The sequence below is a fragment of the Oreochromis niloticus genome, linkage group LG13, assembly GCF_001858045.2.
Source record: "Oreochromis niloticus isolate F11D_XX linkage group LG13, O_niloticus_UMD_NMBU, whole genome shotgun sequence".
In the NCBI taxonomy this organism is placed as follows: Eukaryota; Metazoa; Chordata; class Actinopteri; order Cichliformes; family Cichlidae; genus Oreochromis; species Oreochromis niloticus.
Genome location: NC_031978.2, coordinates 15,454,467 through 15,479,749, shown reverse-complemented (window position 1 = coordinate 15,479,749; position 25,283 = coordinate 15,454,467). Strand labels below are relative to the sequence as shown.

The 25,283-nt window shown below is 38.9% G+C and overlaps 3 protein-coding genes across 6 annotated transcripts; 1 reads left to right on the top strand and 2 right to left on the bottom strand.

Annotated features, from left to right (window-relative positions):
* Positions 1-4,821: 4,821 nt before the first annotated feature.
* On the bottom strand, positions 4,822-12,757 carry LOC100696503 (polymeric immunoglobulin receptor). Of its 4 annotated transcripts, none has more exons than XM_025897584.1 (9): positions 12,399-12,751; positions 11,779-12,099; positions 11,269-11,568; positions 11,060-11,132; positions 10,844-10,938; positions 10,693-10,727; positions 10,541-10,597; positions 10,350-10,424; positions 4,822-5,138 (listed from the first exon to the last, which is right to left on the bottom strand). In XM_025897584.1, the coding sequence occupies exons 1-9, from the start codon at positions 12,514-12,516 to the stop codon at positions 5,085-5,087; spliced, it is 1,128 nt and encodes a 375-aa protein (XP_025753369.1). In that variant the 5' UTR covers positions 12,517-12,751; the 3' UTR covers positions 4,822-5,084. The 4 variants fall into 4 exon arrangements, with proteins under 4 accessions (XP_025753369.1, XP_025753370.1, XP_025753368.1 ...); XM_025897585.1 differs by lacking the exon at positions 4,822-5,138 and adding an exon at positions 9,932-10,178 and having other exon boundaries at positions 10,571-10,597; positions 12,399-12,757; XM_025897583.1 differs by lacking the exon at positions 4,822-5,138 and adding an exon at positions 9,932-10,178 and having other exon boundaries at positions 12,399-12,746.
* LOC102080735 (uncharacterized) lies at positions 4,825-8,656 on the bottom strand. The gene is made up of 10 exons (XM_005474197.4): positions 8,463-8,656; positions 7,959-8,279; positions 7,504-7,803; positions 7,275-7,335; positions 7,073-7,167; positions 6,919-6,953; positions 6,729-6,785; positions 6,365-6,421; positions 6,174-6,240; positions 4,825-6,000 (listed from the first exon to the last, which is right to left on the bottom strand). The coding sequence occupies exons 1-10, from the start codon at positions 8,506-8,508 to the stop codon at positions 5,996-5,998; spliced, it is 1,044 nt and encodes a 347-aa protein (XP_005474254.1). The 5' UTR covers positions 8,509-8,656; the 3' UTR covers positions 4,825-5,995.
* Positions 12,758-19,849: 7,092 nt separating the features above from the next.
* polh (polymerase (DNA directed), eta) lies at positions 19,850-24,626 on the top strand. Its single transcript, XM_025897574.1, has 11 exons — positions 19,850-20,162; positions 21,274-21,408; positions 21,595-21,827; positions 21,957-22,135; positions 22,216-22,319; positions 22,413-22,532; positions 22,776-22,899; positions 22,970-23,035; positions 23,171-23,343; positions 23,451-23,658; positions 23,691-24,626. Exons 1-11 carry the CDS (start codon positions 20,026-20,028, stop codon positions 24,441-24,443), a joined length of 2,232 nt encoding a protein of 743 aa, XP_025753359.1. The 5' UTR covers positions 19,850-20,025; the 3' UTR covers positions 24,444-24,626.
* The last annotated feature ends 657 nt before the right edge of the window (positions 24,627-25,283 follow it).

Genomic DNA, 25,283 nt, shown 5'->3' with positions numbered 1-25,283 from the left:
TACCGGCGAAAATAACGGAGGAAATCTGGACGGTAAGCCAATTTCTGTCTTAGCCCATTTGTGTGCGCTGTGTGTTTTTGTGGTCTTCTTTTGCGGCTCATTCAGTGAATTTTGGTCAGAGTGTGGTGAAACCCAAAGTGTATGACATCTCAAGAAAAAAAAAGCACCGAAATGTGCGCTGCTTTTCGGTCTGGTTACTACCGTTTATGTCAGAACCAAACCGGTACCCATCCCTAGTCAGCTGTGTCCTCATGTGTCTCCACTTCCCCTGATCACCTCATGTGTGTATTTAAGCCCTCTGTCTCCCTTATTCATTGTCGCATCGTCTGTGCTACTTATCCCATGTCATGTCACAGTTATCTTAGGCTACATTCACACTGCAGATGAAAACGCATCAAATCTGACTTCTCTTTTTTTTACCCTATGCGACCCATATCTGATCATTGCATGACAGTGTGAACAGCACAAATCCGATATTTTCAAATCCGACCTAGGTCACTTTCGTATGTGGTACTGAATGCAATACATATCTGATGTTTTAGAAAGCGACTGTTGTTTGAATGGTCATGTTGCATTAAGACAGACGCCAGTTATCAGCGCCAGAGAAGACAAACAAGAAAGCATGGCGGCCATTGTTAAAGCACGGGCTCTCTTTTTTTCTCAGTGTCCTTCTTTCTCTAATTAATTTGTCAAAATTCTGTCGGTTACGACTGTGCAGAAATTGATAGACTGCTGGAACAAGACCTACTAGCTCTGTAGCCGCCATTTTTACTTCCGTAAACAGAGCGAGTTGTGTGTGACGTCTTATTTTGCGCATGTGGGCCGCTTTGTGGGCTGTGAACCGTTCACACTAGAGCGCATTTGCTGTCACATTTTATTTGTAGTGTGAACAACCAGACAAAAAAAAATCGGATTTGATCAAAAAATTGGAATTGATCATTAAGACCTGCAGTGTGAACGTAGCCATAGTTATTCCCTTAAATATGTAATAGTTGAAGTCCTAGTTCCAAGTTATTGTCAGTGTCAATGTTGTGATTTTTCAGTTCTTTCATAGTCACCTTAGTTTAGTCTTCTGTATATGTTTGGTAGTGATGGCCAAATGAAGCTTTCTGAAGCATTGAAGCTTGTATTGAAAAACGGTTCATTACTCGAAGCTTTTCAACACAGTCCTCTCTGGTGACATCTGGTGGCGAAAATTATGAAGAGCAGCTTGAATCTACAAAATAAAACGGACCGCTTCATTATCACTCCTCACTCTACAGAGTGGAGTTCTGTTTGATAGTGGGCCACCGTTGCGTTGCTTTGAACATGTAATTGTTTTTTTTCTTTTGGGGGGGGGCTGAAAAAATTGTTATGTTTATTTGCTTAATACATAATTTTGATCAATAAACTTTCCTTATTTAAAGATGCACCATGGTGTGGTCTTTCTTTGCTTTTGACTTCTTGATGTTGGTAAATACAGTAAGTGAGAAGTATATGTAATATACATATGATAATGTACATCACATTATGGAGTATGCTTCTGCTGTGAGGTCCTGCCTCCACGTACTTAGCAATTAACCACTGGACACCTGGACAGGTATGTTTATAAATCATATTTGCTAAATTTCTGATACATTTTGAAACTGGGGAAAGAACTGATCGTGAACTGGGAGGGGAAAATGCTTGCGAACATGTCAAGTAAAAACATGATGCATTTAAGGTTATCCTGTTTGGTTTTTATTCAAGAAAAGAATTTGTTCCACTGTGGAACAAATGAGTCTGAGGACTGAGTCTGTTTCTTTTCTTGGATATAATTTCTCCTGCCTTAGAGAAGATCCTCTCACATGGAACGGATGATGCTGGAGTGCACAGAAACTGCAAAGCAAGTTTATAAAGATGGGGGTATACAGTCTTCCTGGTTGGCCTTCCGCCAGGGTTACTTGCATAGTAGCATTCCAACAACGCCCTGTTTTCATCTTTTGCCCACCGATGCCTTCTTGTTCCAGTAGCCCACTTCTCGTCACGGTACCCTGGTTCCTCAACACCTGACGCAGACCTTGTTGATCCGGGCGACGTCCGAGCCGGCATGCCTTCATATTTATCTGTCTCGCTCATATCTGCGGTAGGCTCGCTTAGCATGGGGGTCTAGCCTTAGGACCCTTACTGGATACAGACGCCCCAGGCAGGAATCGAACTTGCGATCCTCTGCTCCAAAGGCGCACATATATATGTGTGTATATATATATATATATATATATATATAGATATAGATATATATATAGATATAGATATATAGATATATATACATATATATATATATATATACATATATATATATATATATATATATATAGATATATATATATATATATAGATATATATATATATATATATTATAGAAAGTTAAAATAAACAAATACAAAACAGGGGCAAACAACAACACAAAGCTGGCAAACCTACCCGATTGACCGAAATCAACTCAAAATATTCCCACACAGCAGAACGTCCTCTCTTCCTCGCTGGCTCCATATCTCTCAGTAGAATGATCAGTGGTTCGCTATCTGTCACCATCAAAACACTCCACAAATCCCGTGAATGATTCACTTCCTTATATCCATTTGAATCAGGTACCGAAGCAGTTACGTGCGAAATGAAGCTTCGGACATCACTGGTCACGTGACTTTGGCCAAACGAATCAAGCCCCGACACAGTGCTTCTGAACCAGTGTGTTGTTTTTTTCGACACACGCTCCGGAGCGTCAGCTTCAAGCGGGCCATCACTAATGTTTGGTTTTTTTTTTCGCTCTTTCTGCCTAGTCTCATGTTTTGTGAGTATCAGCCCCGAAATAAAGGCTTGTCTTGTGTTCAAGTTAAGTTTTGTCTCCTTGCCTGTGTCCACACCTGGGTCCTCCACACACACTCCACACGGTCTGCCGCCGCCGAATGGGGGATGGACCATACCGTAGTGCAATTCGTCCTGATCAGTGATTGGTCAAAAGTCTAGAGTGGACGAAGGAGAAGAAAGGGACTGCTGATTGGTCAAAAATGTGCGATAAAGGACTCTTCTGTTTTTCATTCGGTCTGTTGTCTTTTTTCTTTATCAGGTGATGTTTCCAGCTCCTTTATCCCACCTGATGCCTGGACTGCTGTCTGTGGTCTTCAGCATGATCCCAATGTGTTATTTATTCATTATTTACTGGTTTACAATGACACGACAGTAAGCATTATCAGTGTATCTCCAAAAGTTGAATCTGTTCATCTGGACGTAGCGGTTGTGGGAGAAATGTTTCGTCACTCATCCAAGTGACTTCTTCAGTCTCAGCTGACTGCAGGTTTCCCCAAACCTTATAAACAGTACATTTGCATAATGACTGAAACCAGCCCACTGAAGGAACAATGGGCTGTGAGGTCAGTTCCTTAATCATAATTATGCAAATTCCCATGACCATTGATCAACAATCACTGACCAAAACCCACTGATCAAAGAACACTGATCAATGGCCATGAGTACCATTCACAGAGAGTTGGGGAATGGCTGCAATCACAGCATTGTAAGATGGCGAAAGATGTACCCTTAGGCCCCCTCCTCGATTCAGAGATGGTCTTTCCCTTTTCACATAAATGGCCTCCTTGACTCCGCGCTCAAACCAGCGTTCTTCAGCTTGTTGATCAATGGTCATGGGAATTTGCATAATTATGATTAAGGAACTGACCTCACAGCCCATTGTTCCTTCAGTGGGCTGGTTTCAGTCATTATGCAAGTGTACTGTTTATAAGGTTTGGGGAAACCTGCAGTCAGCTGAGACTGAAGAAGTCACTTGGATGAGTGACGAAACGTTTCTCCCACAAAACGCTACATCCAGATGAACAGATTCAACTTTTGGAGATTTACTTTCCTGGATGATTGAGAATGCATCAAGACATTATCAGTGTATATTACAAAAGCATCTAGTTTTTACTCCAAAGTTGATGAGGATTTTCCTTTGGCTCTTTTGAACCAAAACAGGTTGGAAAATCCCCTGAAATTAACAGAAATTGAGAATGAATTGCTTTCTTTTTTTCTGTGTTATTATGATGTGCAAAGACTAGCCATAAGCGGAGTCTTTTATGTTGCCCAGATGAGACGATGTAATTGTTTTCTATACTGGTAAAATGTGAAGGATTATTCATACCGTTGCACTGTAATTCACAGACAGGCAAGAAATTAAAGGCATACCCTGAACTCTTGACCCCCTACACAGAGAGACATTGTTGCAATTTGCTGCCACGTTATGGTCCACTTGTCAGAGGGAAAAGAATCCTAAAATCAGTACAAAGTTGCTATGAGAAATTATCTTTGTCCTGTGACTAAGTATTTGGGTCACTGAATAGTTGATTAAGAAAATGATGTGATGATATACCATGGCTTTCACAGTCACCAGATCTCAACCATAACTATCTGGAAGAAATTTGACTGACATAACAGATAGATAATAGCTCTGCTAGTGTTTCCAAAGCAATTCCAGGAAACACTGAAGCTGTTGCAGAGGCGTGTGTGGTACAAATACTTCATGATCCATGAGTGCATCAGGAAGACAGCTGATTCTGAAATATCTAGGAAATATAACCAAGTGACTTGTTGCAGGGGTGGCATCCTATTACAATACCACTGCAGTACCAATTTAGTGAGCTCTTCAGAATGACTCATTACACACATATTTATTTTTTTAAAATGTACGTAAAGGCAGACTGCATGCTTAATCTTTCCAAATAGTATATCACTCCACTCTCATTCAACAAAGTTTGGTATACACTGAGAGTTCTCACACACCCTAATGATAGAAGTCAGGATTAGCCATTATTGTTGATGCTTGCAATGCTTCTTTATTACAAAAAAAACAGATTAATGTCAACGATCTTGATAAAAGAGCAAACAGGTAAACACTTCTTTGACTCATTTTGCAAATATGCAGGAATATAGTTTGTTAAACGACAGTTAAAAGTGAGAAAAAACTAATCATATAACAAGCTGATGAGAGCAGATAACACATTGCAGCACTTGTCTGACAAAGACTCCAGTAATACAGGTACACAAAATGAAAAAGGTTATAACATTTAAATATTTCAGTGGAGAGTAGCTAGTGTGCTGTATGTAACTTCTGTGCCTTTTCCTTCACCCTGTTGGAGAACAGAAACAAAATTGACAGTTAAGCAACTATAAGAGCTTCGACTCTTCTGGGACGTTCTTTCAACAAGGTTTAAGAGTGTGTTTATAGCAGACAGAAAAGTAACTGAATGGCAGGAAACAATGTCCATAAATCTAAACACACACACACACACGAGGAACAGATTATACAAAGCAAAACAGGAAGTAAATAAAATGGGGCACAGGGACAGACTTAACAAGACAAGGAAACACAGGGAGGATTTGGATGAACTGGAAGACATGAATAATCAGCTCTGTGCAAAAGATAAAATAAACTAGTCTTACAACATAATGGATTAAATTAAAGCAAAAACTCTAAACAAAGCAAACAAGACACAAAAAAACATGATCCATGAGAAATCCAAACCACAAATTATAGTTAAACCCAGGAAAACTCAGAACCCTGGTCAGAAACTTAGAAACCCATGCCTTGAAGCACTCAGCAATCTTGCTGTACTACCAATGCATTGCTGAGATGCCGTGGTTCCAAAATGTTTCCAGGTTGCAATAACATAACTTAGAGTTGATTGTGGAAGACCTAGGCGAGAAGAAATTTCACAAACTGACTTTTTGCAACAGTCGCATCCTATTACAATACCATTACTGGACCAGTTCAGTGAGCTCTTTGGAGAATGCAAATCTTTCTAAATTGTAGGCATACTGCATGGCTCAGTGATCGATGTGCTGACAGCAAAAGAAAACACTGTATCCTGCAAAAACTCCAGTAAAAGGTAGATATAAAAAAGATAGAAAGGCCAAAAGTTCTAATATTTAAATGTTTCAGTAGTGATTAGCTAATGTGCTGCACGTAACTTCTGTGTCTTTTGCTTCACCCTGAGAACAGAGAACAGAAAAAAATGTGAAAATTAGAAAGAAAAAGCAAAGACCAAGGTGACCAAATTTAAAGCGAATCATGTCTTATGAGGAGAATGAGCTAAATTATTTGAAAAGCAGGAAAAAGCAAGTGGGAAATCGTGTGTGTTTGGTTTCAGTCTTTTAATATTTACCCTCTTGTTTCTTTATGGTAACAACTGAACTATACATGATTTCCCCATCACTTTCAGGAAGTGACATCTGCGGGGAAAACAAAAGGAGTGGAAACAGAACACTTTACAGTTCTGTCATTCTTTAAGAAAAAAAAAGTTAAAGTCTGCTTATACTCAAATAGAAATGTATAGTTGTAGTATGTTATGGTTACCTCGGCTGGTTTTCTTCTAATGTTTCCCACATTGGCATATATTACTTCCTGGTCCACCTGCGTAGCATAAGCAAAATGTAATTTAGAGAAAGACCGAACAGTGTCAGTCTGGTTACTCCAAACTCTTTTTATACAAAGTCTTAAATGAGAGATTATTATATGGAGATTATCCCAGAAAGTTGAATCTGTTCATCTGGACATAAAACAGATTCAACTTTTTGGGATTTCCTTGTCTGGATGATTGAGCATGCATCAAGATGATACTGGAAGATTAATTTGATCAATTAGACATTTTACTTTCTGATGTCAGTGTATTCACTGAAAATCTTAGACTTGATTTCTTGATAGGACAGCAGTTGGTTACCTTGCCTAAGTGTTTTTTCTTGGGTCTAACTTCAGCGTATGCTACCTCCACTCTGGCCTGCATTGAAAAACAGAAAATAATTAGAACATTTGCAAAACTGTACTCATAAAAGTTTTCCCTATCAGTTAATTTAGCTATTCTTGTAGAATCATGTACCATGCTCACAGAGAAATAAACCAGTATAGCTTACCATTGCTGTGACTGATGAGTCTGCTTTTCTCTGCTCTAGAAAAATACAAAGCAGCTGTTACTGACTCTGTGTTAACAATGCAAAATAGCCAACAATAATGCATAAATTCAAGTAAATACTGTATGGATTTAAATCAAAGTTTAACAAGACTTACTGTGTCTCAGTATCAACCAGATGAACAACACCACAATTACAATAAAGATTAACACACTCAGAGGGATGATGAGGATCTTGAGGTCAAATGAAGCTCTACAACATGCAGTTTGACAACACATAATTTAGTTTAGCATAAAAGATTTTTAGACAAAAGAACAGTTCTGTTGCTAAATCTACTGCAAATACAAAAGATATCTGACCTTTGTTGTTCATTTTTTAATGTGGTAATTGTTCCATCTCCAGTAAAAGTATGGGCAGTAGCTATAATTCAACAAAACAACAGTCAGTACTAGAGTACTGCAACAATGATTGTCCTAATATCTCTTAGAGTACTAACATTTATAAATGGATGGAGTTCATACACGTAACAATGATTGTGCTAACATCTCTTGTACACATGTCAAGTTCATAATTACTTGCAGTACTTACTAGTGATTGGTTTCTCAGTAACAGTTAAATATACTGGTATCTGAATGTCCCCTTCAGCACACAAATACCAGCCACTGTCCTCTGACTTTAGTCCACTCATGGTCACTGTGAAAACATTTGGGTCTCTCATATGAGCGGTCACTGCTGCACCATCTATGGATCCTGATGATCCTGTCACACAGTTCCTGCCCAGCCTGCACCACTTCATTTCTCCAGAGTTACTGTGGTGACATCTAATAGTTATGTTTTCTCCAATGTATCCTGTAATCCTCTGATGATCCACATAGAGTCTGGGGATACCTTCAAGGACAAAAATTTAAATAAATAAAATAATGAGTGGATAAAGGGACAAAAAATACAGATTTGAAAAACCATTGGCAATTTAGACTTCATGTCTATTTCTATTAACTTTTAATAACAAACACTTTAAAATGTTAACAAAGATGGAAACTCACCTCTGGTAACTGACAGTTGAAAATGCCCTCCATAATCCGGTCCATTATTAATCTCCACCACACACCAGTAATCAGTGTTTTTATTTGTCAGATTGTTTATAGTTACAGTAAAAATAAATTGTCTTTTATCATCAGAGATTGAATATTTTCCTGAAGGGTCTGCTTTGTTTGTTTTTACTACATCGCGGCAGAATCTCCATTTAGGTCCTTCACACAAGTACTTCACATGGTTTTTGTATTGGGACCCATATAGACATGGGATGGAGATCGATTTCCCAGTTTTCACTGATACTTTACTGACTGTAGTTATGCTGTGAACTCCTGCAAAGAAACAAATGCACATTTTAATAGAATAGCTCTGTTGATTATCTACATGTTTTTAGAATTACATGTTTTGCTAATAAAATAAAATCACTTTGATAAGCTATTACAAATATTTATGCTATTGGAAACTGAAAATCAACAGAGATGCTAAGCAAATTTTAAAAAGCCCCTGCCACATACCTGTTAGTCCAGTGATGATATAAAGAATCCTGAGATAGAGAGCCATATTGATAAGTGAGCAGACCAAATCGTATGAACTGTTGCACTTGAAAACTCCAAGTGCAACACTTCCTGTTTTTCAACCCTTAGTATGCCACTGTCACTGCAGTTGCAATCACTCTTCCTCCTATGTAAAACACTTCACAAAATTGAGCTGACAAAGGACCAGCCCCTCCCCTATCTTCACTGTGCGCTCATGCACACTGTAGGAAAACTTTAATGTGGAAGAAGTGGTGAAAAGGTTGAGCTTGAAAACTGAGAGAAAACAACAAAAAGTAAGCTAATAATAGTGTGTCAAATTAACCGACATATTAGCTGTGGGGCTGTTACCGCATGGTGAACAGTAGTACCAGTAACAACTCGTAACCAGGTCTCACAGTGACAGGAGGCTGCTGCTGCCAGCACCAGCTGTAGAGAAGTGAGGAAGAGACGAAGGAAGATGAAATTAAAGAGTAAGAGTATAGATGGAAAGACATAAATAGGATATGAGAGATTCAAGGATTTGGGTTAAATAAATGGCTACTTTAACCATGAGCCACTGCTAAGAGCTAAAGTGTAGCTTCAAATTTTGACTTTCTACAGTGCAACCAAGAAATAAATAGCAGCAACTGTACCAAACTGATTAAAACCTGTTAAACAAAATGAAATGCATAGAGATATCTATATATGTATAATATATAGATATATGGCCCACCAGCCATATTGATTTTTTTCCCCAGTCCAGCCCTGAGGGGACTGCACTACCAGAAGGCAACACTGCAGACATTGAGGATAACTATGAGTACGATGGAATCTCACAGGCAAATGGGAACCATGAAGATGTTACTAGGAAAGCCGCAACCGCCAAATACCTCCAGAGTGTAAGTCAAGTCCTGAGGACTCAGCTGAATGGGAAGAAAAAGATGCGGGGCTATCAACACCTGCACCCTGCCAGTCACCAAATACCCTGCTGGGATAATAAGCTGGCCAAAGGAGAAGTTAGATGCCACTGACTCTGTCCTATGCATGGAGGGTTTTATCCCAAATATAGCACCCTGAGACTGTAGGCTAAGTAGAAGGAAGGAGGCTGAGGATTAGTGTGTGTCAGAATCGTGTTCAGGATGAAACAACAAATATCCATGATTGCATCAGGAAGACAGCCACAACTGTGCTCACTTACAGCTGATTCTGAAATGTCTAGGAAATTTAACAAAGTGACTTGTTGCAGGGGTGCCATCCTGTTACAATACCACTGCAGTACCAATTTAGTGAGCTCTTCAGAATGACTCATTACACACATATTTATATTTAAAAAAATGTACGTAAAGGCAGACTGCATGCTTAATCTTTCCAGATAGTATATCACTCCACTCTCATTCAACAAAGACAAAAATGTTTGGTATACACTGAGAGTTCTCACACACCCTAATGATAGAAGTCAGGATTAGCCATTGTTGTTGATGCTTGCAATGCTTCTTTATTACAATAAAAAACAAGAATGATGTCAACGATCTTAATAAAAGAGCAAACAGATCAATGCTTCTTTGACTCCCTTTGCAAATATGCAGGAATATAGTTTGTTAAACAACAGTTAAAAATGAAAAAAAAAGGAACCAAGTAACTAAGTTATAATATTTAAATATTTCAGTGGAGAGTAGCTAATGTGCTGTATGTAACTTCTGTGCCTTTTCCTTCACTCTGTTGGAGAACAGAAACAAAAATGACAGTTAGGAAGAAAAAGCAAAACATGACCAAATTCCAAGTGACACACAAAATACCAGGACAACAAGGGAAACGATTTGAAATAAAGGACACACAGGAAGTGGGAAACAGGATGCGGTTGCTATCGTGTTGTTGTTTAATATTTACCGTTTTGATACTTTGATTCTTTATGGTCACAACCGAACTGTATGTGATTTCCCCATCACGTTCCGTAAATGACCTCTGGGAATGAACAAAAATAGAAAGACAACACTTTAACATTTTTAAAGCATGGTGGAACTGTAAAGTCTACTTATATTCTTAAATATAAATGTTTCGCTGTGGTATGTTAGGGCTACCTCAGCTCTTTTTCTTCCCACATTTCTTACATTGGCGTATGTCACTTCCTCATCAGTCTGTGTAGAATGAGCAAAATGTAAGATTAAACACTGTCAGCCTTGGTGTCACACCCAACTCTTTGCATATAGACCTGTCACACATGATCTCTTACCTCTGCTGTGGGGGTTGATTCTGCTTTTCTCAGCTCTAGTAAAAAATAACTGCTGTTACTGACCGTGTAACAATGCGCAATAATCAAAACTTTAATTGCATTTTAAATGTTTCTAAAAAATACAAATTGCTGGGATTTCAATAACACTTACTTTGTTTTATTATAAACCAGATAAGAAAAGCTACAATTACAACCACGATCAGCAGGCTCAGAGGAATGATGAGGATCTTTAGGTCAAACGGAACTCTGCAAAATGTATAATTTAATTTAGCTTAACAAGGAACAATGACATGGATAAAGGAATTTTTGACAGTTTCCCTTACAAGAACAGTTCATTAAATACTGCACATAAAACTGAAAAACAAACCTTTCTTGTTTGTCTTCAAATGTGTTAATTGTTCCATTTCCAGTAACTTTATGAGCAACAGTAGGGGCAATGGCTACAATTAAATATACATAAATAATTACTAAAGTACTACAAAACAATCATTATCCTAATATCTCTTAGAGTACTAACATTTATAAATGGATGAAACCGATATATATGTGGAGTTTATGATAACTTGCAGTACTTACTAGTGATCGGTTTCTCAGTAACATTTAAATATACTGGTATCTGAATGTCCCCTTTAGCACACCAGTACCAGCCACTGTTCTCTGACTTTAGTCCACTCATGGTCACTGTGAAAACATTTGGTTTGCTCATATGTGTGGTCACTGCTGCTCCATCTATGGATCCAGATGATCCTGTCACACAGTGATATCCCAGCCTGCACCATTTCATTTTTCCAGAATAACTGTGTCGACATCTAATAGTTATGTTTTCTCCAATATATCCTGTAATCCTCTGATGATCCACATAGAGACTGGGGGTCCCTTAAAGTTCGCAAAAAATACAATACATGACAAAACACCCTTCAAAAATCATTGAAATTCAGACATCTTTTCTTATTGACGTTTAACAGCAAATGAGAGCACATTCAGTCTAACTAGTAAAAATAAAAACTTATTTGTTGTTTTTTTGTTAGAAATTGTGACAAGAAATCCTTGAAACAATGTAAAATATGTACAAAGATGTGCACTTACCACCGGTAACTGACAGTTTAAAATATTTTCCATGATCTGCTCCATTATTAATCTCCACCACACACCAGTAGTCAGTGTTTTCATATGCCAGCTGTTTTATAGTCACAGTGAAAATTTGCTGGTTTTTGTCATCAGAGATTGAATATTTTCCTGAAGGGTCTGGTTTGTTTGTTTTTACTGCATATCTGCAGGAGCCCCATGTATATCCTTCACACAAGTACTTCACATGGTTTTGGTATTTGGACTCATAGAGACATGGGATGGAGATCGACTTCCCAGTTTTCACTGATACTTCACTGACTGTAGTTATGCTGTGAACTCCTGCAGAGAACAAATAAAGTATTATATTATTTTGTTTGCTAAAAAATTATTTCTTCTTGGCTTATATTTTGTACATGAACAGAACAAATAAAGCACTTTAGTGGAATAATTCTATTGATCGGTTACATGCTTTTTCAAATTTTCATTTTTCCTTATTAAATAATGTCTTCAAACAAAAACTCTATAAAATAAAAATAATTACAAGGCTATTACAAATATATTTTTGTTATTGGAAATTTGATCATCAGCATAAAAATTAATACACAAGCTAAATGACTTTAAAAGCCTCCCCCTCATACCTGTTAGTCCAGTCAAGATAGAAATAATCCTGGCATAGAGAGCCATATCGATAAATGAACAGAAAAAACAGTGTGAGCTGCTGAATTTCAAAACTAATTTCCACTTCCTTTTTTTCATCCTTATATGCAGCTGTCACTGCAGTTTCTGTTATTCTTCCTCTTATGTACATCAGTAATTTTACATACGTTGGCTCACAAAATAAACAGTGCAAGTAGTAGTAATACATCCAATATCTGTTGGATATGGTTGGTGGCTTTTCAAACCCCATCATTCTTAGTAACATGTAGAAAATTGAAAAAGAAAATGGAGCAGGGAAAACAAAAATATAAAAATGTAGTCAAAACAGGAAAGTGAAAGTTTCATCATGCAAATTACCAGACACTGAGCCAGAGTAGCAGGAAAAGTTTTCATAAACCACAGAAATGTCACTCATGTTACCAAAGAACTGACATGCGACCACAAAAGATGATCTTGCACAATGCAGAACAGTATTTAAAGTCCACAATGTGCTTCTCAGTGTCAAAATTAAAATCAAACAGTGCAGATGTGATTAAAGTGCACATTCTGAACTTTAATTCATAATCATTAGCATACATTTCAATTCCACCATATATCAATTACAACACTTGCCACCTCATTTTAGGGCACAACAGTGCTTGGGACAAAGTAATGGTAGGTACATGCAGTCATGTTTAATACTTTGTTGCATATCCCTTGCATGCAGTGCCAGCTGTCATAGATACCACCTTTTTGATGTCTATCTATCAGGTGACTAACCTTTTGGGGTTTGAGAAAGTTTCGCAGTAAGTTTGGGATCATTATCTTGTTGCAGTTTGAAGAGTTGTTCAATGAGTTTGCAGGCATTTACTGGAACATGAGCAGATGTTTCCATCTTCCTCAGAATTCATTCTGCAACTGCCATCAGCCGTCAGCAGTTACATCATCAATGAAGATAAGTTAGTTCAGAGGTTCCCAAAGTGCAGAGCCATTGCAGGGGGGGCGCGGTATGAAAAGAAAAAAAAAAAAAAGAGCGCTTGGACACTGTGGACAGGTTTTTGACGGGGCTCCCACACAAACGCAAAGCAGGAGATGAAGCATCGCCAAATATGTTTCCAAACCAACTTCCTTCCAAGCCAAAGACAGGAAAATATGGTGAAGCATATCTTCCCTTTGGCTTCACCTGCACAGGTGCCAAGGTAGGTCTCCCCTGCAAAATTAGTTTCCCTGCGTCGGGAGCAGCGCTGGGCTCTCCAAATCACGGACAAACAGTATCCCACATTCTTGATTTTTAGTTCACAAACACTTCTTGTAATAACTAACTACTCCTGACATTTTGGACATGTTAGCTCTTTATGCAGTAAAGTTACAGCGGGATACAAATAATATCAGGCTGATCCTGCCGTAATTTGTTCCCCCGGTTCAAATCACGGACAAACAGTATCCCACAGCTGTTTATGTGTTTGAACCCATTTTGCACAGAGAGGCATTTTTTGAAAAATGTATTGATAGCAATGTTGAATATTATTACACAGGGAAAAAAAACAACTACACGTAAAATAATTACACCGTGACGCCTCTGCCTTTCTAAATGGAGGGACAGTAACTGCGTGTATATGTAAGCGTGTAAAACCTGAAGATAGTCAGATTAACAGTAACAGTATTTTGTCTCTATCTGCCATTCTGCAATTCATCTCATGTAAACAATAACGTGGCGCACAGCGTGACGTGAAAAGAGGCACATACCTTTGACGTTGCGTGACGAACTCTGTAATCCTCTGTAAATAATCTCCGTTTTCGGTGAATCGCAACGCCGTTTACGTGTTGACGAAAAGCCCAAACGCATAGAAACAGCTGCGTTTTCAAAAATACCCGTGTAGGTGTGGACGTAGCGTAAAAGAGTTACCGTAGTAGTATATTTTATTAGTACCTGTAATTTATTACCGTTTACTTGTATTTGCTTAATCGTTTACTAAATGTTTGAGGTGTGAAATAAACCGCAATGGAGTTTGTAAACAAAATATGGGTGTGTGTGTTTGGAGGATGTGTTTGTGGGGGGGCGCGAACATTTTTCTTGTAAAAAAGGGGGGCCTGGCAAAAAAAGTTTGGGAACCACTGAGTTAGTTAATACCTGTAGCACCCATACATTCCAAAGCCATAAAATACTAAACTATAATGTTACGTTAACACTCACATATTAAACAGCTTCATACTTTTGCAAAAAACTCAATTATACTTACGCAATAAAACATGTTTGTATCAAAAACTTTATATAAAATAGTAAAGTGTGCGGGAGTGCCAACCTTCATAACGAAAAGAAAATAAATCTATATGCATGACCTTCCTGCAAGACTATGCTCTGGGCGTACACGACCAACAATACCAAAACATTACCATGACGTTTCTGCTAGCGGCCTGCGCAGCTCGATCCCGCTGTCTGAGACTGATGCGGGTCCACGCGCGGCAGCTCGTAACTGTTACAAATACAGTCATACTCCTTTACAACTTAGCATGGAGATGAAACCTTGCCGTCTAACAGACAGTGGTAGAATTTTTTCTTATACCAAGTACTAAACTGAAAATACAGGTAAAGTTCAGGAGCAATGAAGACACAGTGCACTTGGTTTGCCTTCCAGATTGAATCGGAATAGTGGGCGGAAGTCCATCCCCCTAAGCAACTGGGGCGCACCTGCCTTGAAATAATACTTCCACCTGAGGTGTTGCTCCATTTTTCAGTCCTTCTGTACAGTCCATGTGACAAAATAATAACTGCAGAAATTAGTCATGTTTCCAAAATCATTTTTGAGTCTTCATAGTCACAGAAAATAACAAACAAACAAATTAAATAAATTAAATGATTAACACAAAAGTGGACACGCATTTTGGGTGTGCCACAATAACATACAAATTATTCTCATGATTGAGCATATCATGATGAAGAGTTTGTAAGCCCTGTGATGGATCAAATTAGAAACATGACAGCAACTGAAAGCATGTGCAGTAAAGGCCTGTCGGAGCTTTTCAATTGAGGAAATATAACTTTTGGTGAAACCTATGGGCTCTAGAATTCAGGCAGTCCTTGACCGCAAAGGTTTTTCATCCAAGTAAGAAAAACAGTCCTGAAATCTAAAATTATGTTAGTTTGAATTAGTTTGAGCTTTTAAAAATGGGGGACTATGTATACAACAGCCGTAATTCCCAAACAGTTAATGCAAACATTTTTATTAAACCCTTTAAATCACAGCTGAAACCACACGTGAATCTCACCTTGACCGTTTGATTTTTATGTATTGGTGTACTGAAGCAAAATAACAAAAATGAAGTCATTCTCCAAATTCTTATGGCGCTAACTCTACACCAGCGATAGCAATGACTATAGATTTATTACCAAATATTGGGAAATAAACTGCTGTAACTTACAACAGTGGCATCACACCCCTCAGATCTGGTGTTCTCTGAAACATATAACAAGACTGTCAAAATACAAATACAGTATTTTATCCCAGAATTTAATTAGAAAACTCACTCACTACGCATTTTCAACCTCCGTGTGAATAATGTTACAGGAACGATCAGTAGCTGTAGGATGAGGACAGATGTGAGAATCGTCATCTTAGTGGAATTGGAAGATAAAGGTAGATGAGGATAAAACTGACATGCTTTTTTCAAACAACAGAAACCAATTCTAAAACTGAACAAGATGAATACTTTTCCAGGAGCAAATTTGATCTTTAGTTTTTGTTTTGTTTTGTTCTGTTTTGTCTAATACTGGGGATATGCAAATTGTTAAAAGTGATAGACCTCTTGTATCCATCCTCCAGGCTTCCAGCATCAGCTTCCAGCCTGGAGGATGGATACAAGAGGATGGATGGATACAAGAGGATGATTTGTATGATTGAGGTTGTTGGCTGGGCTCTATTTGGTTCAATGTTTGTAAGGGAGGAGGAATGTTGGCGAGTGGTTGAAAGTGTCCTTGTGAAGTTCCTTGGATCAAAGAATGAATAAATTACACCCATTTATACCTCTCGGATAATGTTTTTTATTTTTATTTCAAACTTACCAAATTATTCACAGGTTATTTTTTAAGGGGCTTATGTCAAGACAGATGAAAATCAGTCACTTGGATTTTTTGAATTTTGAAAGTGATCAAAGCCAAATAAAATCAGCAGTGTCGTAAAAAGGTCATTTGACTGTTTACAGCCATTCTTTTCACATCATAAGACCATCATAAGATAAGTTGCATTGCTCCAGTGTCCCACCACTGCCTGAAGCTTAATTTCTCTGATTTGTTAAACCTTTGTGGTGCCATTTTTATGATAATTTGCCAACTTATGAAAACAGAAAGGTTATGTTAATATCTTACTTGTATTGGTGTGCAGTGCAGTCGTACCGGTTGAAGTAACTTCATGAACTATTATGTGCACTGGCATCTGTAAGTCTCCAATGACACACCAATACCAGCCGCTGCTCTCTGATCTCAGATCGCTCATAGTCACAGTGAAAAGATTAGGGACACTCGCATTTATTTTCACAGCTGTTCCATCTATTGATCCATCTTGATTGGTTACACAGCTGCTGCCCAGTCTACACCACATTACTCCCTTTTCTACTGGATAGTTATAGCAGCACACAGCAGTCATACTTTCTCCTTCAAAACCTACAATTTCCTGTTGGGTTACATTTAGACTTTTCATACCTTGAAGGGAAAAAAAGATACAGCCATTAGCCATTTTTTCTGCCAGGTAGTTCACTGAAATGCCTTGTTTAAAACATCAACGAGGAATTTAAAACCCTGAAATAAGAGAGTTTACTGTACCTGTGCTGACAGACAGATGAAAATATTGTTTATCATCTCTTCCATTGCCAGTCTCTATAGCACACCAGAAATACTTGTTGACTGTGAGATCATTATTAATAGTCACAGTAAAGATTCTTTGGTTTGTATCATTCGAGATGGAAAACTTTCATGATGTTTTCATTTGGCTTGTTTTCATTTCTTGAGAGCAAACTAACCACCAGTATCCATTACACAAGTATTTCACATGATTTCTGTAGAGTGGCTCATATTGACATGGGATAGAGACAGAACCCAGTTTCTTCACTGACACTTTTTTCACTGTAATAATTCCACAGTGAATTCCTAACAAATTAAAAGAAAATAGTTAATACGAGTTAATACCTTAAAATGTCCCCTGTATCACTTTTAAAATTCAAAATCATGGCCTAACAGTAAAATATTAAACACAATATTAAACGCTGATGATGAACCACTAGTGACTCATCTCTTTAAGTTAAATATTTACCAGCTCGAGGCTTATCTTACTTACCCAGCAATCCAGTGAGCAATAGGTGATAAATATATAGAAGAACCATGTTGGTACAGCTGCTGTGAGTGAGTGACTCCTTTCACTATCACAGGGAAAATTTCAACCTGGATTGCTTCCTCATTTTATTTATATTTTTGACAGTGTTTCTCTTTTCAGGGCTTTTACAATTGACTGCAATTCACCCAAAACTATCAAAAGTATATTTCATAATTTGCCTAATTTATAAGTCACGTGTTAGTTAAACATTGTTCAAAACCTCTCACTGGTTACTGTAAGGAATAAACTAGTTTGTCTGACTTTTTGAAATCTATTAACATTTTATTATTTATAACAATACAACGAGACAAATGAATAGATAATGATTTTAATGAGGATTCCCATTTGAGAGCCATTGGATCAAACCTGTTTTGATAGTTACAATAGCCCCTAACTACATCTGTTGGAATTTATCTAAATATATTTATTTCTGCAATTTATTAGTAGATCATTTGTGTTGTTTCACTATATATGTTTATTTTTATGTCAGTCATTAGAAGAATAGGTGGACTTATATTCACCCATGGTCTCTTACTGAGTTCTGTAGTTCTACCTCTTACTGGAGCACTCTGTAGACTGCCATGCAATAACTCTGTCCTCAGCAATCAGATCTTAACAATCTTGGGTACATCTGCCCTCAGAAAGAGACTGAAGTAACTCTAACAAGTTCTTCAGCATTCTTGAAGCCAAACACCTTCTTTACTTACCACTGTTGCATGAACTATACTCTTCATTTTTGTTGTTTCTGCAAAAAGGTCTTCTTTCATTTTACTTAAGGATAGCCCACAGATTCATAAAATGTTTACTGTGGCTTTTAGAATATAGAGAAGTATAGAGAAGGCCAGAAGAAGTTGTGCTGTTCCTTTGTGCATCTAGAGAAAGGTCCGAAGAGGGGAACTGTAGCATCGCATGAGAAAGTGCAGAGGGTTAGTAAGGAGGAAGCTAATGCAGCTATGAAAAGGATGAAGACTGGAAAGGCAGTTGGTCCGTTGGATAGACCTGTGGAAGTGTGGAGATGTTTAGGAGAGAGGGCAGTGGACTTATTCACCATATTGTTTTCCCACACCTTGGACAGTGAGAGGATGCCTGGGCGCTGTTGAAAAAGGAATGTAAAAAAGGAGTGTACTGGTACCAATTTTCAAGAATAAGGGGCAGAGCTAGGTTAAGAAGATGTAGTGTAGATGGCAAAGTATAGAGAAGGTCAGGAGTTCCACTGGTGGTCACTAAAGGGAGAAGGCGAAATACTTCAAAATTACACTATTAATACATTGCATTTTCCATATTTTGCAAGTGTTTTATCACTATCCTTAATGACTAAATGCCCTTCCACCCTTACTTTATATTATGGATGCCCTTGTATACACCCCCACAGTGTTTCTTGTAACTTACACATTGTGTATATAGTGTTTGTATATATTGATGTTTTGAAACTTCACTTTCTTGCACTTTTGTGGTCTTGCTAGCTAATTTCGCTGTGCAGGCAGTGTTGCCAACTCCTCAGTAAGGAAAATCGCTATTGGTTGTCCTAAAAGTCGCTAGAAGGCGCTAAATGACGTCATCACCTAATTTGCATAATTGGTCATGCTAATATAATTGTAACCTATGTTGTTGGAGAGAGAAATAACATCGTGGAAGAGACATAAAGTGAGTAAAAAACGTCCTAAATGCATTTAGAGTTTATTTAGAACTACAAATTAAATTTCTTTTAGCAATTATTGTTTTTTTTAATGTCACAATTCCAACCCTGCTCCTTCACCCGGGCTTGGACTGGCAAAAGTGATCCGAAATAGGCACTCTGGTGGAGTTACTTTGTGTGTGTGTGTTTATAAGTAGTTTTAAACCTTGTGATCTACAAAACAGCATATGAGTAAAAGAGTAAAAGAAGAACTGACTGTGTTACAGCACCCGCTGCTTGTTGAGAGTAAAAGCGATACGTGCTTTCACGTCTTTTTTAGCGACTTTTTTAAGAAAAAAAGTCGCTAGGGGGTCTGAAAACTCGCTAAATATAGCGACAAAGTCGCTAAGTTGGCAACACTGTGTGCAGGCAACTGTTTTTCTTCAGTGGTGACGACATTAGCAAGGGACTTCTTCGTCGACTGTTGATGACGTATTTATGTAACCCTCGAAATGCAAAGCGGTCGGTGTGTATTTTGGCGGTCCGTTCAAGTCCACCGAACTTTCAGTTCTGATGACAGCTGTGAATTAACAGCCCCGCCAAGAAGCGGACATATATCTTAACACCACCGATAGATTTTCATCGTTAACAATGGAGTACGGGAAGGAGAGGGTGGTGGCGTTAGTAGACATGGACTGCTTTTACGTGCAGGTGGAGCAGAGGCTGAATCCAGCTCTGAGGAATACTCCCTGTGTGGTGGCCCAGTACAAGACGTGGAAAGGAGGCAGGTGAGTTTCTGACACAGAGATGCTGTTTTTGTGATCGACGCAATTGAAACACCTAGCCGAGCTGCCGTTACGAAAACATTTTTTTCTGGTGTTCCTTACGCTGTTATGCATACACTCAGTGGACAGTTTTTTAGGTACATCCTGTTCGTACTCCTACCTGCAGAACTGCCTTAATTCTTTGTTGCATAGAGTCAACAGGTTGATGTAAAAGCCAAACGTCGAGTGCAGTGAACTCACTGGCATGTTCAAGAAGCCAGTTTGAGATGATTTGAGGTTTGTGACCTGGTGTGTTATCCTGCTGGATACAGCCATCAGAACATGGTTATACTGTAGCCATAAAGGGATGGACATGGTAGGCCGTGGTGTTTAAACAATGCTCAGTTTCTACTAAGGGGCACAAACTGTGCTAAGAAAATATCCCCCACAACATTACACCACCACCACCTCCACCAGCCTGAATCTGAACTCATCAGACCAGGGAACATTGTCCTATCAGTCCTCTCTTGTCTAATTTTGGTGAACCCATCTGAACTGTAGCTTTAGTTTCCTGTTTTTTAGCTGACAGAAGTGGCACCTGCTGTGGTCTTCCGTGGCTGTAACCCATCTGCTTCAAGGTTCATCGTTTTTTGTGTTTAAAAATGCTTTTTTTGCATAACTTAATTGAGTGGTTATTTGAATTTGAGTTCCTGTTGCCTTCCTATCAGCGTGAAGCAGTCTAGTCTTTGACCTCTTAGTTGCACAAGGCACTTTCACCCAGAAAACTGCTGGTTTATTTTCTCTTTTTTCAGACCATTCTCTGTAAACCATAGAGTTGGTGTTAGGGGAGAAAATGCCAGTAGATCAGCAGATTTTGAAATAATGAAATACTGGATCAAACAAAATGGTCACTAGATTACAGAGAATTTAAACATTCCCCTCTCTTTTTGTAACCCACTGGTGAATTCGTTCCCAGGACTGCGTGTGTTCAGTTGCATTGACCATTTGAATTGATGTCTCTGTGTTGGCAACTCACCCGCCTTCATGTCCCACAAATAACCGCTTTGACACCTTCTAAAATGTTTTCACACTTTGATTGTTTTGTGATCCTTGACTAAATGTTATTGTTTCTTAGTATTATAGCTGTGAGCTACGAGGCCAGGGCCCATGGTGTCACCAGGAACATGTGGGTGGATGATGCAAAAAAACTGTGCCCAGACCTCCAGGTGGCACGAGTGCGTGAGTCTCATGGCAAGGCAGACTTGACAAAGTAAGTGCTGCTGCTCATGTACATCCCCAGAGACTTCCTCTTTTTAATTGGATCAACATTAAATCTTTGGATCAACACTCGATCAACATTAAGTCTTTAATTAAATTTACGATTATTTTTTAAATTGCCTTAAATTCTTGTGGCCAAAGCTGTACTGCAAATAACTTCTTTCTGTCCCCTTTATAGTTACAGAGAGGCGAGTGTGGAGGTGATTGAGGTCATGTCTCGCTTTGCTGTGATTGAGAGAGCTAGCATTGATGAGGCCTACATGGATTTGACTGCCGCTGTCCAGCAGCGACTGAAAAATATGACTGACAAACAAATCGAACCTTCGCTCTTGAGGACTACCTACATCCAGGGGTACCCGCAAAGTTCACCTGCAGCTGAAGAATCTGCAGAGGATACTGTGCTGGATAAAGGTAGGCTGTAAGCTAACTTCAGTTACCCAATGAGTTGTTTCTGCAGTTGATACAGAAAGCTGTCGAAAAATAACAGCTAAAAAACAATGGCAGGCTGTATCCTCCTAATAACATCATGTTTGTGCTCAGAGGAACAGCGATCCAGAGGTCTCCAGCAGTGGCTGGAATCTTTAACGTTCCCGTCAGTGGGTGAGCAGAGCTCTGCAGAACTGCAGCTAACTGTTGGAGCACTGATTGTTGAGGAAATGAGAGCAGCTGTGGAGAAACACACAGGTTTCCGCTGTTCTGCAGGAATATCACACAATAAGGTAGGATAAACTCCTATTTAATAGTCTAAGAGCGGTAACTGTGTTTGCAGAGATAATCATTTACCGCTCACTTTTCCAAGGTATTGGCTAAACTAGCCTGTGGTCTGAACAAGCCCAACAGACAAACTGTTCTTCCTCTGGACTCTGTGACAGAACTTTTCAGCAGTCTCCCCGTTGGCAAGATGTAAGTTTAGTTATGTCATTGCTTACATTGACAGAGTGGCAGCTAAAACTTCAAATTAAACCCTGTGCTCTTGTATTATTTATTTCCCTGCAGCCGTAACCTGGGGGGTAAGCTGGGAACTTCAATCACAGAAACTCTGGGAATAGAGAACATGGGCGATCTCACTCGCTTCTCTAAGGCTCAGTTGGAGCAGCACTTTGGAGAAAAAACAGGGTGAGAGAGCCAGAAATGCCTTTAAACACTGTCATTTTGATAATGGTGACATAACTTGCTTAAGAAAATAATCACATGGTGTTATTAAAGTAATAACAAGTAGTTTTGCACTTTTAAACTTCCTTAAACATTTCTGAACTTCTGAACTTGAACTTCTGCTTCAGAAAAGAAACTTTGTAATTCTGGAAACCCTTCAGTACTACAGGGACCTTAAACTTTATCCTGCTTCCTTGTTTAATGTAGTCAGTGGCTGTATGACTTGTGCCGGGGGATTGATTTTGAAGCTGTGAAACCAAGACAGCTTCCAAAGTCCATTGGCTGCAGTAAAAACTTTCCTGGGAAGACATCGCTGGCTACTAAAGAGCAGGTAGAGCCAATGTTTCTGTGCTCTTTAAAAATGCTTGTGGAACACACTTAAAGTATTTGTATTTGTGCAGGTACAGTACTGGCTTCATCAACTGGCTCTTGAGTTAGAGGAGAGGCTGACCAAGGACAGAGAAGTGGTAAGACACAATACTTGGTTGTGTAATTTAGTTCTTTTCCCTCATTAAACCATCTTTTCTTCAGTCGGGTTTCACATTAGTGTCAAATCCCATAAATGCAACTATTTTCAGCTCAGTTCCTTTAATTTCTTATAGAACGGTCGAGTGGCTAAAATGCTGACAGTTGGTGTACGTCAGCTTGGCGATAAGAGGATGAGCAGCTTCTCTAGATGTTGTGCTTTAGTGCGCTACGAGGCGACCAAAATATCCAGCGACACCTTTGCCATTATCAAGAGTCTGAACACAGCAGGAAACCATCAGGCTGCATGGTAATTAGAACAGGATACTGCAGAGGTTTTAAAGTAATTTGCCAAAGGGATGTTCTGTGATTTATTTATTTATTTTTTGTTTAAACTGTCTTCCATCATGTCCCCAGGACTCCACCCCTCAGCATGTTATACCTCTCAGCTAGTAAATTCAGTGATGTTTCATCAGCGGGGGGGATTGCTGGCTTTCTTTCCAGTGATAGCACTTCAACGCAGCCACCCCGTGAACCAAAACATGTCTCCCCGTGTAAACAAACTGGCTCCATCCAGTCCTTTTTTCAAAAGGCAGCTGAGAAACAAAAGCAGAAGGTTAGAAAAGAGGAGGAGGAGGAGGGGAGGGGGAGGGGGAGGAGGAGGAGGAGGAGGAGGATGATGATGATGATGATGAAGAGGATTCTGGTACACACTGCAATGAAGGTCTCCCAGCTTCCTCGCTTCACAATACTTCTATTTCTGATAGTCAGTTGAAGTCAGACACCGTCTGTCCTGCTTCCTCTTTTACACCTGTTTCTCAGTCCAAAATTGGTTCATCCAGCCCCCACACAGGCATTTCCTCTTTCTTTCACAAGAGGACCATTGAAAAAAGCCTTCAGGTTTCAGGGTCAGCACTGAACAAGCCTGAAAACGGACAAATGCCAAGTCCCGTTGATGAGGAAGACACCAAAGACATTGTTGCTGTGGCATCAGGTTTGGAGTCAAAAGTCAGCTCAGAGAATGCATCTCATGAGTCGGCAAGTGAGGAGTTAAGGAATGAACTGGACATTGATGTGGAGTCAAATCACCCTCCTCCCACTGTGGCCAGTGAAGATCTGATGAGCTGTGAACGCTGTGGTCAGGAGGTGTTAGCGTGGGAAATGCCAGAACACAATGACTATCATTTTGCTCTGGACCTCCAGCAGTCTTTCTCTTCAGGCACATCAACCATCACTTCCTCTTTATCTTCCAGTACCACTAGAAATCCTCTCAGAGCAGCAGGCGCAGGCACAGCCCACTCCTCTCGGGGCAAGACCAAAACAAGAGGCCAGTCGGGACCAGCACCGAAAAGACCCCGCTCCCAAAGTGCAAGCTCGGGCACTCTGGATTCATTCTTCAAGAAAAACTGAAGATCTTCTGCAGAACTGCAGTTTTAAATTAAACTCAAACGTAGTTCTGATTATGTGCATTTTTAAAAATATTGTTTGTTTCCAAAGCCATATCATAAAACAGTACATTAAGACTTTTTGTTTCTGCTTTCAATGTTGAAGTTGGGTGATGATAACAATGTGTATAAAAAAATCAAAAAATCATATTTATTTGATTTATTTAATTTATACCTTTTAATGATAAATAAAAAGACAATCTTATTAAGAAACATTTTTTTAAAGCAGAGTGTATTAAAGATTCTTTTTACTCATCCTAGTAACATGCATTATGCTGTAGTATTTTGACTTACCAGCAGATGGCAGTAGTTAGTTGAATATAGAGCAGAAATCCTCATTCGATCGTCAGTATGAAGTGTTCTTGTAAGAAAGGGAGAGGGGCACATGATTATGATTTGTAAGACAAGAGGGTATGAAGTATTTGAAATACTCGTGGTGTCAATGAGTTTTCCAAACACAACTAAGTATACTTACATAGAAGACATCTTTGCTAATCACATAGGAAACCACACACCCTTGTGAGCAAGCCTTTCAGGTTTCTATGAGAACAAATGTGAGAAAAGTAGCCCTGAACCTGTCATCCTTTATCACAAGGATATTGCTAACTTAATAAGTGTAAATTTATATTGCCATAGCCGAGCTCACAGCCTACATCATGGACTGGGACAAGATGAGGTGATAACTTATAAAATAATGTAGCGGAGGGCAGATTGGAATGTTATAAAAGATAAATCAGAAGGTCAATAATGTAGCAGCTCCTCTGGCTCAAAATCCATAACAATTCATAGGTTATTGTCTGTGAAA